The 16643-nt window shown below is 34.6% G+C and overlaps 2 protein-coding genes across 9 annotated transcripts in view; one reads left to right on the top strand and one right to left on the bottom strand.

The window, feature by feature from the left end:
- SUPT3H (SPT3 homolog, SAGA and STAGA complex component) overlaps window positions 1–16643 on the top strand; it is a 541480-nt gene that overhangs the window by 4764 nt on the left and 520073 nt on the right. Inside the window, 1 exon segment of the mRNA XM_063724819.1 lies at window positions 7992–8092. Within this exon segment, the coding sequence (XP_063580889.1) occupies window positions 7992–8092 (101 nt within the window).
- RUNX2 (RUNX family transcription factor 2) overlaps window positions 1–16643 on the bottom strand; it is a 339669-nt gene that overhangs the window by 294063 nt on the left and 28963 nt on the right. The gene's annotated exons all lie outside the window — the stretch shown is intronic.

Here is a 16643-nt window from a genome sequence, read left to right as displayed (position 1 = left end):
AGTTAATGGGTAGTGAAGGTTAAATAAGATAATGAACATGAAAATAGTGGCCGGCTCTGTGACTTCATGCCTGTAATACCAGCACTTTGGGAGGCCAAGACAGGTCCGGGTTGCTTGAGCCTAAGAGTGATGGGCAATACAGTGAGACCTGGTCTCTACAAAAAATTTAAAACAAAAATTAGCTGGGCCGGGTGCGGTGACTCACAACTTTAATCCCAGCACTTTGGGAAGCCGAGGTGGGTGGATCGCCTGAGGTCAGGAGTTTGAGACTAGCCTGGCCAACATGGTGAAACCCTGTCTCTACTAAAAATACAAAAATTAGCCACGTGTCTTGGCGTGCACCTGCTACTCGGGAGGCTGAGGCATCAGAATCGCTTGAATCCTGGAGGCGGAGGTTGCAGTGAGCCAAGATTGTGCCATTACACTCCAGCCTGGGTGACAGAGCAAAACTCCATCTCAAAAAAAAAGAATGTAGCCAAGCTTGGTGGTTCATGCCTGTAGTACCAACTGCTTGGGAGGCTGAGGTGGGAGGATTGCTTGAGCCCAGGAGGTGGAGATTGCACTAAGCTGAGATTGTGCCACTGTACTCCATCCTGAGCAACAGAGAGAGACCCTGTCTCAAAAAGAAAATAGTACTCTGTTTGGTGTATGGTATGTAGGAGTTACCGAAAAGATGCTGTTTAATTCACAGGACAGTAAATTGAAACAATTTATGTGAATATACTTTATAAACTAAAATAACATACAAATATAAATCATTAAAAAAATATTGAAATGTACTTTTGCTGATTTAGATGCTATAGTGGTTTTATGACTGAATTCTGTATATTTCACTTTATTCATATTAGTCTTTAAAGGTCTACTCTTAGTCATAACATTCTTTGAGAATATACATGTTTAACAATAATCTTTTGTGATATATTTTCAAGAAGCTATGCTTTTGCATGAGTTCATCATCATCGTTGGCATGAACTAAATGTCTTATATGTACAAGGCAGTTTCCTAAGGGCTTTACATATGTTATTTTATGTAACCTATGAGAGAAGTAATTTTAATCTCCATTTTAGAGATGAGGGAACTGAGGCAGTGAGGTGGCATAACTTGCCCAAGGTCATGTGTAAGTGTTAGAGCCTATAATTTAACTCCAGAGCCTAGCTCTTTACTGCTCCCATTGTGGTTTGGCATAGGCAGATATTAATATTTCATAACACAGTTCACTGTGACATACACATTGTGGAGGCCTTTTGGGTTAGTTATGATAAACTTTTATTTGTATATTCTTTGATGTATAGTAGAAAGAACTCTGGACCAGGTGTCGGGGGACCTCAGTTTTAGTCCCAGCTTGTATCACTAAATAGTAGTGTGTCCTTGGGCAGTTCAAGAAACCCCTCTGGACTTCAGTTCCTCACCTGAAAAATGAGGGATTTGGAGGAAATTAGTGATTTTCAAACTGTAGTTCTGAAGTCTGCTCAGATGTCTTTGGTTCCCTCCCACCAATTTGCATATATATTTGTCTGTTATAGTTGCTTATCCATCTACCTAAGATTTTCTTTCAAACAAAGAATTTCTTAACTGAGTGTTTAAAGTCATCAGTCTCCAAGATAACTTAATGACCATGTAAGTCCCCTGACTGCTGTGTTTACAACTTTTCAGTAATTTCACAATATTTTAGTGTTTTAGGAGATAGAGATCTTTTACTAATGAAAAAACTAAAGCACTAAAATGAGAGGATTGTTATTAAAACATAGTATATCTAAATGGCCTGAACATTTCAGGTTATCTGCTATCTGGGATCAAAGCCTGTTGTTTATTGGATTTGTGACCTTCAGCCAGTCTTAGTTTCCTCATTGGTAGAGGGAGAATACTTGTCTTGTAGGGTAATTGTGAAAAAAAAAAAAAAGTGAGCTAATACTGGTGAAGCACCCTTTATAAACTCCAAATTCCTCTATTTTTTACATGCGTACAGTAAATCCCCCAGTCCTTTTTCTTTTTGGTCACATAAAGCTGTTTTTAAACACATCAGATATTTTGTAAATTGTTTATGTTTAATGCAGAATTCTCATAAGCTTTAATATTTCTGAAATGTGACTCTAGACTGGAAGAGAGTCTTGATTTTTAAGGGAGCTGCTTATTTTTTTGACATGTTTGTCAAATACACTTACCTCTTACTGTTAGGAGTATAATTGCTGCCAAAATCTTCCACATATCTCAAAAGTTAACCATTAAGTAACTCTTTAATTAAGTTTGTGCAAAAACAACAGTGTTTTAATGTTGGAAAAGTAAGTGTGTTATGTGCCATTTGTCAGGGCTTAAGGATAATCTGATAGGCACATTTGCAGTGCACTTTAGGGACTGTTTTTGCAAAGAAATTTTTTTTTAAACTCAATTTTTCTGTGAGAGTACTGGATATGAAAGCATATGGAATGGAAACTTAATGTGAGACTAAAGAAGGAGGATATGCTAGAAACTCCTGTGTCTCAGAGCAGTCTATCACTGGGCTCCTATGTCTGTCCAAAAAGATGCTCAGGTAGGATATGTAATGCTGCACAGTTTTAGCTGTTTATCATCTAGAGAGAAAGGATGGGGGTAGTTTTCATGTTTACAGGGTGTTTTGATATTTTCAATTCAGATTTTTTTTAGTGCCCATTATATGGAATCCTGTGAGATAAATTATTCCTGACGGAGAAACTGAACTTATGAGATTAGTTGATCCTTATGTCCTTATACAAAGTTCTATTATATTGATTAATTATCCTTCTTAACAAAAATCTTGTGACCATGGCTTTTATTTCAGTTTTCTGCTTTACAACATCTTTCACAAAGCTTCTGCAGGTTTTTAAAATCTACACTTGAATGTCTAATAGTTGTCTCAAACTTAACATAGACCCAACTGAACTGTTTTTTTTTCTTTCCCAGTCTTCTGGATCTCAGTAAATGGCACCACCATTCAACCAGTTTCTAAGGCTCCAGAATTCAGTCATCCTAGACTGCGCTTCTCTCACATCCCACGTATAATCCATCAGCAAATCAGTTCTGCTTTCAAAATGTATTCCAGAAATCTGACCACTTCTCGTGATCTCCACTTGTTAAACTAATTCAAGCCACTGTCATCTCTTGTCTGCACAACCTCAATAACTTCCTGACTGGTCTTCTTGATTGCACTCTTGCTTCCATATAGTATATTCTCCCAGCTGTTGGAGTTATCTTTTTAAACCTAAAACATTTCAAGTAACTTCCCTTTTCAAAATTCTCTAATAGCTTCACATTACGCTCGAGTGAAATGTAAACTCTTGTGGCCTAAAGGCTTTATAAGATCTGCCCTCTTGCTACCCCTGTGTTCATATCTTTCTAGCCACACTGGCCACAGGATTTTGGTACTTTGCTGTTCTTTCTGTTGGGAAGTTCTCCAGAGCTCTCTCCCAGATCTTATATTAAATGCCACCTCCTAGTTGAAATCAACTTGTTTTTTTATTTCATAGTATTTGTTATTTCCTCAAATTATATTTGTTTATGTGCTTGTCTCTTGCATTATAATGTATTTCTTTTTGTCTGACTTAGTCACTACTATATCCCTACCTCTTAGAACGGTGTTTGGCCTGTAATAGGTGCCCCGTAAATACTTAGATATGAAGAATCCAAAGCACTGGTGGTGTTGGCCTTAAATAAGAGGGTGTCTTTATTATAAGAGGAGGGAATTAAGGGAGGATATGATACACTGTCTTTGGTGGAGGAGAGTGGAGGGAATGACTAAATGATAGCTTTTTATTTCTCTGGAAGTAGAAGATGATGTCAACTGTCCATAGCTAGGGGAGAGATTCTCTGTGGGACAGAGGCTTATTCAACTAAAATAATTAGTATGCACTAAAGTAATTTAATATTAAACTAATATAAACTAAAATAATTAGATGTCAGAGAAAGAATTTCTTTTGTTTACATATCTGGGAAGGTTTCTTGGAGATGGGCTTAGGTCAGTAGAGTTTGGATAGGTTGAGAGATACTGTATTGTTTCAAAAGGTATTGCAAGTAGAGAGAACTGTAGGGGTAAAGGTTCAAAAGAACATGGAATGGTTCTGGAGATAGTGAAGTTTGATTTGACTGCTGTAGAAAATGAGGCTGGGGAGGTCAGGTGGGACTGATTTGAGATAAGTTTATAAACCAGGCTTTTTAATACCTTCCAAAGTCCACTTAAAATGGGGCATATATTAATATATTGAGATTACCTTTGTGTTATTCTAAACACTAGGTCTAGAAGTTTTTATAGATATTTTATGTATTTAATTTTTAATTTTTTGCATTCTCAGTGATTGACCATTTGGTATTATTTTTCACATCAGAAGAAATTTAGATCATGATGTAACCTGATATTTTTTTTAAACAACAAAACTAAAATGCAGTGTATAATAGTGTTGGCTTAACCATAATTGCTTCCTGCCTTTGGAATTTTATGAAAATAAAAATGTTCTAATTATAAAAGTTTTCTATTAATTTATATTATGTGGGATGTTCAGGTTATCAATAGAATTGAGACTCTGTAGATGCTCAAAATCAGTACATAGGTCTGCTGAAATAGTTTTCTTCAGCAATATAGAAGAAAAGATTAAAACGTCTCTTTTAATTAATGGATTGACTGATAGTTTTCACAGTCCAGATTTTGATGATGTTTGGAGGGTGCAGAAACTAGTAATAAGGTTCTCAACAATTCGAGGTCTTTTAAGCTTAAAGATGTTTCATGGTATTTCTTCTGTGGTCATTTAGTCCCCCAAAATATGAGATCTAACTAGAAACCCAGTAGCATGTTCAGTGCATTTTGCTGAACTCACTTTTTATGATTAACTTCACCACAATTAAAACTTTTTTTTGGATAGCAATATTTTCTGAGGAAAGGGGTGTATCCTTAAATTCCTTCATTTTAAATTATAAGGTAAATGCCAATTTTTCTTCTCTGGAACACAGTTTTACAGGTGTGTTATAGTATTAGCTATTAGCTTAATGATCAGTTTTAAATACTATTAATCAGATATGAACTTATTCCTTGGGTTCATATTTAAACTCTGGCATGTTGAAATAATCTAGGTCCCAATCTGCACATCTGAATTCATTTTGTAAAATATGGCAAACAGATGCATTTTCAATTGAAAGCTGAAACAACTGCAGGACATTAACCCATTGAGAAGATTACAGTAGGTTTTCAGTTCCACAGTAACTGTATTTATTAGTGAAAATTGACTTGAGTGCTTCTGCTTTTAACAGACATTTCTTTTTTAATGTCTAGAAGAAAGGAAATAGAGCATTGGAATGATAGGACTTTGATGTGTAAATGAGTTAATGTCAAAAGAAGTTAATTATCTAAATCATCAAACAGAATGTGGGTATGGGAAATAATTATTTTAAAGTGTCTAATGACCTATCAGCTCATCATGTCAAGAAAAATGTTATTCACCTGTTTGATATAAAAATTGACTTGACTGTGAAAGGATGATCATGGTTATAATAAACTAGGTTTGGTGACTGGATTTGAAAATGAAAAAGGAGCAGATTGCTCCAGCAATGTCTCAGGACATTTGACTATAGGATAATCCCATGGAATGGCATGTCTGTCAAATCAGACAAGTCAACTCAAATCATAACTTTCTGGAGGCTGGGGTTACCACTTACTCTTTGAGTTTAACATGTTCTCCAAGATAGCTCTGTCAGCCTTCTATTGGGACAAGGGAACATTTCCTGAGGTCTTTGAGAAATCCAGGCTCCCTTTTTTCGCATTTTGTCCCAATTCTGCAGGACTATTTAGGGAAGTCCTTGGTTTCCTATTTTCCCCCAGTCTTGGACTTGTGATTTTTTTTTTTTTTTAATCCGAGTCTCAAATGGTTGTTTCTTTTCCTGTGTTATTTGTAGAGAAAAGTACTTATTCCAAAAGTCTTTTTAAACAATGGCACAAATTTAGGCTTAAAAAAAAGCGATGGTCTTTCTTAGCATTACGTTCTTCATGTGTTTTAGAATTTTGGTTTTCAGGCTCAGTTTAAGTGGAACGTTTTTGTTTTCCTTCGCTTTTTGTGCTCTTGCCTTCTTGGTATAGTGGTTTTGGCCTGGCTGTTAGGGCCCTCAGACTAGACCAGAGGGATATTGGGATATTCCAAACCTAGTCACCTAGCTAGTGTGCTGCTTGCCTTAGATCTTTGTCCTGTCACCTTCTCAAAAGCTTCAAATAAGGCCTGTCTCCATCAGTGATTTGTAGTAGCTTTTTTTTCCCCAACCTTCTTTTGTGGGGCCCAGCCCTTCCATCGCAGCTCTTGGTAAGTGACCCTGGTTTAGGTTCCCTTTATGAATTTTATCATTACCCACAGGAGTGGTTAGATTAGAAAGATATATTAAGAAGATAAATTTGGCAACAGTATGGAGAATGAACTGAGATGGAGATAGAAGATGTAGCTAAGAGTTTTTAGAAGGCCATAGCAGTAGGACAAGAGGGGAAGGATGTGAGAACATACAGAAAGTAGAATTTACTTGACTTCTTACAAATTGTAGGGTGCAGGAGAAGGAGTCAAAGGTAGTGACTGAGATTTTGAGCCCAAGTGACTAGTAGTTGGTGTCATCAGTGAAAACTCAACTTACAAAGAAGCTACTTAGTATTTGTTTAGTTGCATAGAGTTCTTTTAGTAAAAATCTTTAAGTTTTAAAAACTTGTGTGATTGTGAAAAAAGGGTAATACATCTAAATTTATATAAAAGTTTTTAGCAGATAAAGGAGGGGAATTCTTTTTTCTTCTTTAACTTTCCCCTTTAACGGAAGAGGGAGTTCTTAAGGTCTGTTTATTATAATAGCTAACATTTATTGTGTATTCACTGTGTGTTATCAGTACTGCTCTATATTTTTGTATGTATTCATTTAATTCTCACAACAGCCCTAAGAAGGTGAGATTATCATTGCCATTTACAGATGAGGAAACTGAAGCACAGAGAAGTTAGGTATCTTGCCCAAAGTCTTAGCAAAGGAGCGGAGCTGGGATTCAAATCTAGGCAGTCTGACTCCAGAACCTGCCCTCTTAGTTTACTAAAAGTCCTGTGCACTGCTTTATCATATGTTCTAAATATCTTACATTCTTCTTTAGAAACTGCAAAAAATATTTTGAGGAAAATTACAGCTTTGCAAAGTTTATGCAAGCATATGAAATAATAACTAATGTTTATTGAGCACTTCCAGTATAATAGTATAATAGATGAGGGTTTACTTACTTTCATGACATTATTTTAATGTTACTTTGACTAAATCTTGCTAATTTTTTTAATGCATTAAATAAAATGTCGTACATTAGGATTGGCACCCGCTCTATCATTATGCATCACCTTAATTTTATTGGGAAAAATGTCATATTTTAAATTGAGTAAGTTATTTACCCATAGGATTATAAAATATCAATGCTTTTGATCTACTGATTGACATTATTATTTGTATTTTAGGCTTTTGTTCAAATAGGATTTAGATTATGCTATAGTTTTCTAATTTTGTATCTTTCAGCTGTGGAATTGTTTCTTTAAATGAGATCTTACTTGGAACCTTCATATATCAACTAGAAAAATCAGGGTTGTTCCGTGGCCTGAATGAAACTGGGGGTGTGTTGTGCTTGGGGTCCATCTGGAATGCCCTGAAGCATTGCTGATGAACCATAGGGCTCCCTGAAGCACATTTTGGAAACCAATGAGCTCTAGTAAAATATGTTAATAAATACTGTTTTTACATTACCTGTTGTAAAATAGGTGCTGAAGTATTTATCACTGAAGTGAGTAATTGGCTGACATCTTACTTGACTAGTTTTTTTCCACCTTGCTATTTCGTTTTAATAAAGAACATTAAGTATAAGTGAATCAGTTTTATGCAAAACAAATCAGAAATTTAAATTTTCTCTACTTTTTGAAGTAATTTGTATTTGCTTTTTTTTTTTGCATTTACTTATAGCTAGGTACATTTTGTAAGGTTAATTTCTCCTTTTTATTTAGATGAATAATACGGCAGCTAGTCCAGTGTCTACTGCAACTTCAAGTAGTGGAAGGAGTACAGGGAAGTCTATAAGCTTTGCAACAGAATTACAGAGTATGATGTAAGTATGTCCCTGCATGCTATTGCTATTACTATTTTAAATTTATTCATGTTGAAAGACAATAGACATAACATTTATAAAACTTAACTTGGAAATAATTTGTTATTAATCAAGTAAAAATGAAATACTGTGGTAACATTTTACATTGCCATATGTAGAGGCAAAATTGGTTAAAAATGCTACAGTGGTACTGTATTTGAAAAATGAGTATTGGTTCATCTTTATAAATGATAGAATGAGTAATCAGGTGGACACATTTGCTCTAATTATTATTTGCCTGAGTCTGTGTTATGTATTGTTTGTTTCTATTCTAGTTTATAGATTTAGGAAATTTTGAAACTGATTATGTTCTTGTACAGTTGAAATGTTTTCACATGGAAGTTCTTAGTTTTTCTCAACTGTTGTAATAATTCAATAAGCCTAATTTAAATTAGTTTTTAGTTTTGATAACATTTGAAATCACTGTGTTTCAGAGCATTGGAGAAAAACTTAGAGCATTTAAAAAACAGATGTATTCAATCTTTGGGAAATTGCAGAGTCATTAAGATTTCTTAAGGCTCTGTTCAGCTTGATTTCTGGTGTCTTGCATTAAGTGAAACTACATCTCTTGATTTGATAAGAGGTAGCATATTTATTAGAAATGTCTGTTGACATATAGTAGTTTTTCATTATATTGGTTCAGGAGACAATTTTGTCTGTATAAGGTGGGGGACAACATATTATAGTGCTCTTCTTTTCCTGTGGATACATTATTCATGACTTAACAGGTAGTTTAAAAGAATATATCTGTTGAAGGTTTAAGTGTCTTCCTCTTGTGGCTAAATTGATAGCCTTCATAGTTGAATTAACGTCACTATGTGATGATTACTGTTAAAGGGTAAAATGAGTTTGAGCATATGTCTTATAATTGCATGATGAACTTACTTTATACAACATTAAAAACATTTAGTTCAGGAGCTCTCAAACTTTTTGGCCTTAGGATCCTTTTATACTTTTAATCATTGAAGATCCTGACGAATATTTGTTTATGAGGGTTATATCTATTAATATTTATTACTTAAAATTTATTATTAAAAATTTTTTTTTTTTTTGAGACAGTCTCACTCTGTTGCCCAGGCTGTAGTGCAGTGGCACAGTCTTGGCTCACTGCAACCTTCACTTCCTGGGTTGAAGCGATTTTCCCGCCTCAGCCTCCCAAGTAGCTGAGATTACAGAGGTGTGCCACCACACCCAGCTAATTTTTGTATTTTTAGTAGAGACAGGGTTTCGCCATGTTGGCCAGAATTACTTAGAATTTAAAAAGAAAGAAATTTATGCATTAACTTGAAAAGTAGTAAACCTATTATATGTTAATGTAAATAATATATTTCTTATAAAAATATTCTAAAGCCAAAAATTGATTACGCCTTTCAGATGAGATGCCAATAAATTTGACATATTTAGCAACTGTATGAAGTGAGCCTATATTTTAAATTATGGAAAATTATAAGAGTTTATGCTTATATACATTTTTGTGGATTAGTTTAATTTTTTTCATTACAGTTTAGTGGCTTTATATTAAGAATATTTTATGTTGTATTATGTTAATTATGTTTAAAAACACTAAGCATGTTTTAAAAGGTTTAGAATAAGGTGAAAAAATTCATTTTCTGTAGAGCTGGTTCATTGATTTACTTTGTATTTTTAAAACTTTTAATTTGGGAATTTTCAAACTTATAGTGTAATGAAACCTATATATCCATAATCTGGCTTTAACAATAATTGTGTTTTTCCAGTCTTATTTAACCTTTCTCCCTACTCTCCTTTTTTAAAAAAAATATGAAGTATTTTAAAGCAAATCCCAGACATCTTATTTCAAAATTTATGGTATTTATTAAAACAATATACTTGTTAGTAAAGTTAAAAACAGATGTCCTATAGCAGAAGTCAACAAACTATGGCCATGGACTTGCTGCCTGCTGTTTTTGTAAATAACTTTTTACTGTACCATACCCAGGCTTATTCATCTATCTGTTGTCTATTGACGCGTTCATGCTCTGTGCCAGAGTTGAGTATTTGCGACAGAGACTATATGGCCTGTAAAGCTGACAATATTTACTATATGGTCTTTTACAGAAAAGGTGTGATAATCTCTGATCTGTAAAAGACAGTTGCCTTTAAGAAGAAGGCTACAAAAATTAAAAATAAAAATTAAAAAAACCTATGTACCTACCAAAATTAAAAATAAAATATTAAAAAAACCAAACTATGTTCCCACAAAAATTAAAAATTAAATTAAAAGCTGTAGAGTATTATATTCTTCTGTTATTTATACTTAGGAGAGCTTCTATTTAGTGCATTTGATGGACCTTGGGCCATTTTAAAAAAAAACTGAGAAAAAATAAAGGCTAAATTCAGCACTTTCTTATTAAATACTTTTGCAAACATCTTCCCAACCAATGTACCTAAGCTGAATTCGGAATGCAAAAGTTATTGTTGGCTACAGCTCTGGAAGAAATGTACATTTTCCTTCTATTTCAGACCTCATAGAGAGGCCACTCCTAATAGTTACGTTCATCATTTGTAGTCTGAAGTTATTTTTTTCCCCCTTAGGAATTTCTTTATAGAACAGGGAAATAGGGCCAAAATTGGGAGAATCTTTTTAAGTTTACCGGTATTTCTATTGTTATAAGATTTTTAGGCTTTTGATTGTATAAAATTAGACTCATTATACATTTAATTCTTGCTTATGTATATTTCAAATGAGAAAGTGTGGACTTATGCTGCTATGTTTATTTTGTGTTACAGTAATTTCATTCTGTGAATCCCTACTTTACTGCTGCTGTTCATAGTTCTAAGCCTGTTTATATTGCTACTTTTCAATCCTCTGCTGCTGTCTTCCCCATCCATTCACTATTAATGAGTTGTTGTTCTTTTGGCTCCCTGGTCTCTAAATAAGTAACAATATTGTAGCGTCATTTCTGGGGAATGGTTTCACTGAAAGTTATCTGGTTGTCAAGCACAAATGAAATAGTCATGATCTGCTATTAAATCTAGAACTGGCAACCAATCTGTCCTAGTATTAGAGCCTTGAAGAACTTACCATATTTTGAATTTGGGTGGTAAATACCACCAGTGAAGCATTCTTAACAGAAGTTGCGTTGTTGTTGTTTTTTTTGAAAGGAATCTAGCTTTGTTGCTCAGGTGCTGGAGTGCAGTTGCCTGATCTCTGCTCACTGCAACCTCCGCCTCCCGGCCTCAAGTGATTTTCCTGCCTCAGCCTCCCAAGTAGATGGGAATACAGGCATGCGCTACCATGCCAGGCTAATTTTTGTATTTTTAGTAGAGATGGGGTTTCACCATGTTGGCCAGGCTGGTCTTGAACTCCTGACTTCAAGTGATCCACCTGCTTTGGCCTCCCAAAGTGCTGGGATTACAGGCTTCAGCCACCGCACCCGGCCCCTTCTTACAGATTTCAAAGGAAAGGATTAGTAGTCTAACAAGTGTTAGTGGGTTGGGATGATAGCAGTTGTGCCTTACCTACTGCATATAACTGAGTGCATTTGCTATATGCTCTTTATCACAGCTCCTTTGAATAACCTGTATTGGAATGGTCCAGAGGTTTTTCATTTTTAGGTTATTGAACTCAAGCAGCCTGTAAATTTGAAAGTGAAATCTTTTCAGTTCACATTACAGGTATTTTAACAAACTTCTTAAGAATTTTAATTAATTTAAATGCACTTTGAGAATCTTCACTGAGTTCTTCCTTACTTTACCCATTTATATATTTCTTGCCTTGTCATGTACTTTTTCAGAGTTACAGGCCTGGTGGTAATGATGCCAGATTTCACAGCTCAGTAGTGCTTAGTAATTATAATGTTACCATGTTTTTAAAAATTGGGAGTTTTTGGGATAAATAGCAATAACATTGAAAAAATCTTGTTTACATGTTACTTTTATATTGTAAGAATTCTTCCAAATGAAAATTTCATCCTTATCTAACATCCACAAATTAAAAAAATTTTAATCAGAATTTTCTTATATACAATAAAATACATTTTTAAAATTGTACAGTTCTGCAATTTTTGCATTTTAAAAAATTACCTTTGTATTTTTGAGATGGGGTCTCTATGTTGCCCAGGCTGGTTTCAAACTCCTAGGCACAAGTGACCCTCCTGCCCCTGTCTCCCGAGTAGCTTGGACTACAGGCATGTGCCACTGTGCCCAGCTAAAAGTCATTCACTGAGTCCTTATTAGATGGCAGGAACTGAATGCCTTCAAGAGGCATATACTCTAGCAGTATAGAAGGAGACAAATATTTGTAATGAAATAGGATGCGAAAAATTCCATGGTAGTACAAAGGAGGGAATGAGGAACTCTTCTGAGGATAAGCTACCTACGTTTAGGTCTGTAGTTCTGCGCGCTTCCTGGAATGTCTGTTAAGTGTTCTGTGAGCACCTCAAATTTAGAATGTCCAAAACTGAACTAATAATTTTCTCAGTAAGATTTGCTTCTTCTCCTGAGAGTGTTTGGGATAAATAGCAATGACCATTTATTCATTGCTGCAGTATACTAGAGCTTTGTTTTATATGTGAAATGGTATCATTTGACTATTTTTTAAGTATTATGAAGATATGAGCTGTGAAAGAATGTGTGCCCCCTTCATCTGACTTTAGAGAGCCCTGATATGTATAGTCTCTGAATTTTTAGTAGATGGGTTTTTAAGCTAACACAGGCTTCCTTCAAATATTGTTTCCCTGGTTCATTTAAGTTTTACAGGAAACTGGGAGAAAGAAAAACTCCTGAAGGTAAAAAGTACGAACATACTATAATTCCAAGGGTGCTTTAATGATATCAGTGATAATAATGAATGCTTGTATAGAGCATGCTGTGTACCAGGCGCTCTCTTGAGTACTTCCATATGCCATTTCATTTCATCCTCACACAACCCTGTGAGGGTAGATGCTATTATTCCCCTTTTATAGATGAAAGAATAGAGACACAAAGGTTGAGTAACTCACCAAATATTATCCTATAGTCAGTGGCAAATTCTGGATTAATGCCAGGAAGTCTGACTCCAGATTCCGTGCTGTAGACACTTACGCTAAACTACATTTCAGTTAATAAACTTTTTATTTTGATTTACAAAATTTAGTTTATAAATAACTTTCAACAGTTTATGTGTGACTACTGTGCTATAATGAAATAAAATGTGAAAGCTAAATGTTTTTTCAGTTGATTGCTCAGTTATTAGTAACAAGGTCCAGGTGATCCTCCTGCCTCAACAAGTAGCTGGAACTACAGGGGTGGGCCACCACACCTGGCTGATTTTTGTGTTGTTTTGTAGAGGCAGGATTTTGCCATGTTGCTCAGGCTGGTCTTGAACTTCTGGGCTCAAGTGATCCTCCCACCTTGGCCTCCCAAAGTGTTGGGGTTAGAAGCATAAACCTCTGTGCCCAGCCTGTCATTTTTATATTGTCATAGCATTTGTTGCAGTTTCTTATATCTAACAACAGATCTTTTTCAGCAAGGGCATATCAGTAACCAAAAGAAAGTATAATTTTTTCATAGAAATTATATACTTACTATATACTCCTTATTAGATGCTCGTATTTGTGTTATTTCATAATTTTGGATATAAATATGGCCATATTATTTGAATATTTAAATGTCTATCCTACTTTTGTGTTTTATCACTGTTAAATAATAATTGATCTTAATTCCTAATATTTAAATTACACTAAAATATGTGGTAAACTTATCCATTTACTTTTTGTGAAATGCATCTGTTTGGGATATTTTAAGATATACTTTAGTTTATAACTATAATAGTAATTAGGAATATTTTCAAATTGTAATGTAAGTGAGAATATGTATAAAGGCAGATTTCCTGAAAGTGAGAATATATATAAAAGCAGATTGAGAACATAAAAACACCGCATAATGGAAAGTCTTTTTTCCTTTCAGAAATGAAATAGGAAATGTTTAAGTTTCTAGATCCAGTGAAATTAAGTGCTTGTGTTAAAAAATGTTATTTTATAAATGTGGCTACATAAAATAATTGATGTTTTTATTTAAATATTACTATCAGTTCTCTCATGAGAAGGTAATAACTAGAACTTTCAGTTTAGGATTATATGTGTAATTACCAGGGAAAAAAGTGTCTTGCTTACTTATAGAAATGAATTCTTGAAATTCAGGTAGATGAAGTTATTTGAGTAGTTTTGTGATGAAAATCCTTAGTTATATGGAGAAAAATAGGTAAAAATTCACAGATCCATCAGCCTAAAATTGCAGTATAATTCCTGATTATCACACTGGAGAGTGGTAATCCCTGTTCTGAACTAATCTGATGGTAGATCCAGGCTATAATTGATACATAGCTATTTATAGTCTTTTTTTTATTTTTAGAGTGAATAGTCATACGTTTCACCATGTTCCTGAATGCTTCTCTAGACTCTGCTGAAAGTATTATGTGATTTATGTACAGTATTAACTTTCAAAAATCTGAAAACTTTTTATTCTGCAATACATATTTCAGATAAGAGATTGTGAACTTGTATCTACCTCACAGGGTTAGTACGAAGATTAAATGAGATGATTGAATTAAAACACATAGTATAGTTCCTGGCAGATGATAAACATTGTGCTGTTGTTACCACTATCTTTTTAAAAAATAAATATTATCATCAACATACTGATTAAGGAGTTTATAAAAAGTAATTCAAGTGTAGGGGGAAATATTTGCAATTTAATGTGAAGAATTTCATAATTATAGAGAAGAAATGATTTGTCTACATTATAGCATGCTGTAGAACTTTCCACAGTGATAGAAATTTTATTTCCTTTTTGTCCGGTGTGATAGCCACTAGCCACGTGTACCTATTGAGTGTATTAAAGAAGCCAGGCAGCTGAGCAACTGAATTGTAGATTTTATTTAATTTAAGTTTAGCCATAAACTTAGCAAATAGCTACCATATTGGGCAGCACAGAAGAAATATAGTAAATACAAATTATTTATAGAATGCTTCTTTTCTGGGTTGCATGTGTTACATTTTTATTGAGATTGGGAAAAATACATTTTACATGTTATAACCTGTTTTTATATTTGATTTTAACACAGTCATTGATTACTTTTTTCCTGTCTCTTTTTTAAGTTGTCATTGTCCCACAGTTCTTTATAGCTTTGAAGATGTTAATTTTTGGCTACTTTGGCAAGTCAGATTTGATTGAGAAGTTTAATATTACATTTATGTTCCATTTTTTAGAAAGTATGAATAATAAATGTGTTCAGTTTCTTAAAAATGTTCTTTTGTGAATGTATTTATATATATATATATACTCTTAGTCTTTCTGAAAAATCCTATGACTGTAGCTCCGAATGTATTACACTTGATTATCATGTCAGCGTGTGTAATTGAATATGTAATGTCATTGTGAGTTTTAGGTTCTCATTTTTATGTAGCTAGATTTACAAAATTTCTGGTAGCTGTAAAATTAGCAATGTTATGTAGTATTCTGTCAATTCATTATTTTTATTATGGTGAGATTTTGAAAACTTGTTAGTTTAAATGTACCAGCTTCAAAATTAATCTTTAGAAAAGGGGGACCGGGTGTGGTGGCTCGTGTCTGTAATCCCAGCACTTTGAGGGGCTGAAGTCGGGGGATCTCTTGAGGCCAGGAGTTTTGAGACTAGCCCGGGCAACATACTTGAGATGCTGTCTCTACAGAAAATAAAATTAAAAGCAGTTATCTGGGCCCTGTAGTCCCAGCTACTTGGGAGGCTGAGGCAGGAGGATCATTTGCACCTAGGAGGTTAGGGCTGCAGTGAACCATGATCCTGCCACTGTTCTCCAGCTTGGGTAACAGAGTGAGACTGTCTCAAAAAATAAAAAATAAAAAAGGTACTAGATAAAAATGGATTCTTGACCGGGCACGGTGACTCACGCCTATAATCCGAGCACTTTGGGAGGCCGAGGCAGGCGGATCACAAGGTCAGGAGATTGAGACCATCCTGGCTAACATGGTGAAACCCCGTCTCTACTAAAAATACAAAAATATTAGCCAGGCGTGGTGGCAGGTGCCTGTAGTCCCAGCTACTCGGGAGGCCGAGGCTGGAGAATGGCATGAACGCAGGAGGCGGAGCTTGCAGTGAGCTGAGATCGTGCCACTGCACTCCAGCCTGAGTGACAGAGTGAGACTCCGTCTCAAAAAAAAAAAAAAATGGATTCTTCATTACTAAAAATATATCAGAGAGTGGTTAGTAGTTTTAGATAGGAAATTAATATTTGATGCCTATGATTATATATTGATTTGCCTCGTTACAGTAAATTCTGTAAATTAAAAAAGGTGAGTGTAATTTTAGAAAAGAGTAGTGAATTCTTAATATAGAGGAATAAATTTTGTTGATTTTGACTTTTTGCTGGTTCTGAAGTCCCATGATAGTTAAGTTTACCAAAGCACAGTTTTGATTATCTCTAGATGTGAGACTGATGGACACTTTTACATTACAGCCAAAGAAATGAGAATTGGGCCAGGCGAGGTGGCTCACGCCTATAATCCCAGCACTTTG

The sequence above is a fragment of the Pongo abelii genome, chromosome 5 (assembly GCF_028885655.2).
Source record: "Pongo abelii isolate AG06213 chromosome 5, NHGRI_mPonAbe1-v2.0_pri, whole genome shotgun sequence".
Classification (NCBI taxonomy): domain Eukaryota; kingdom Metazoa; phylum Chordata; class Mammalia; order Primates; family Hominidae; genus Pongo; species Pongo abelii.
The sequence above is the reverse complement of the archived record's forward strand: the minus strand, read 5'-3'. Positions and strand labels throughout refer to the sequence as shown.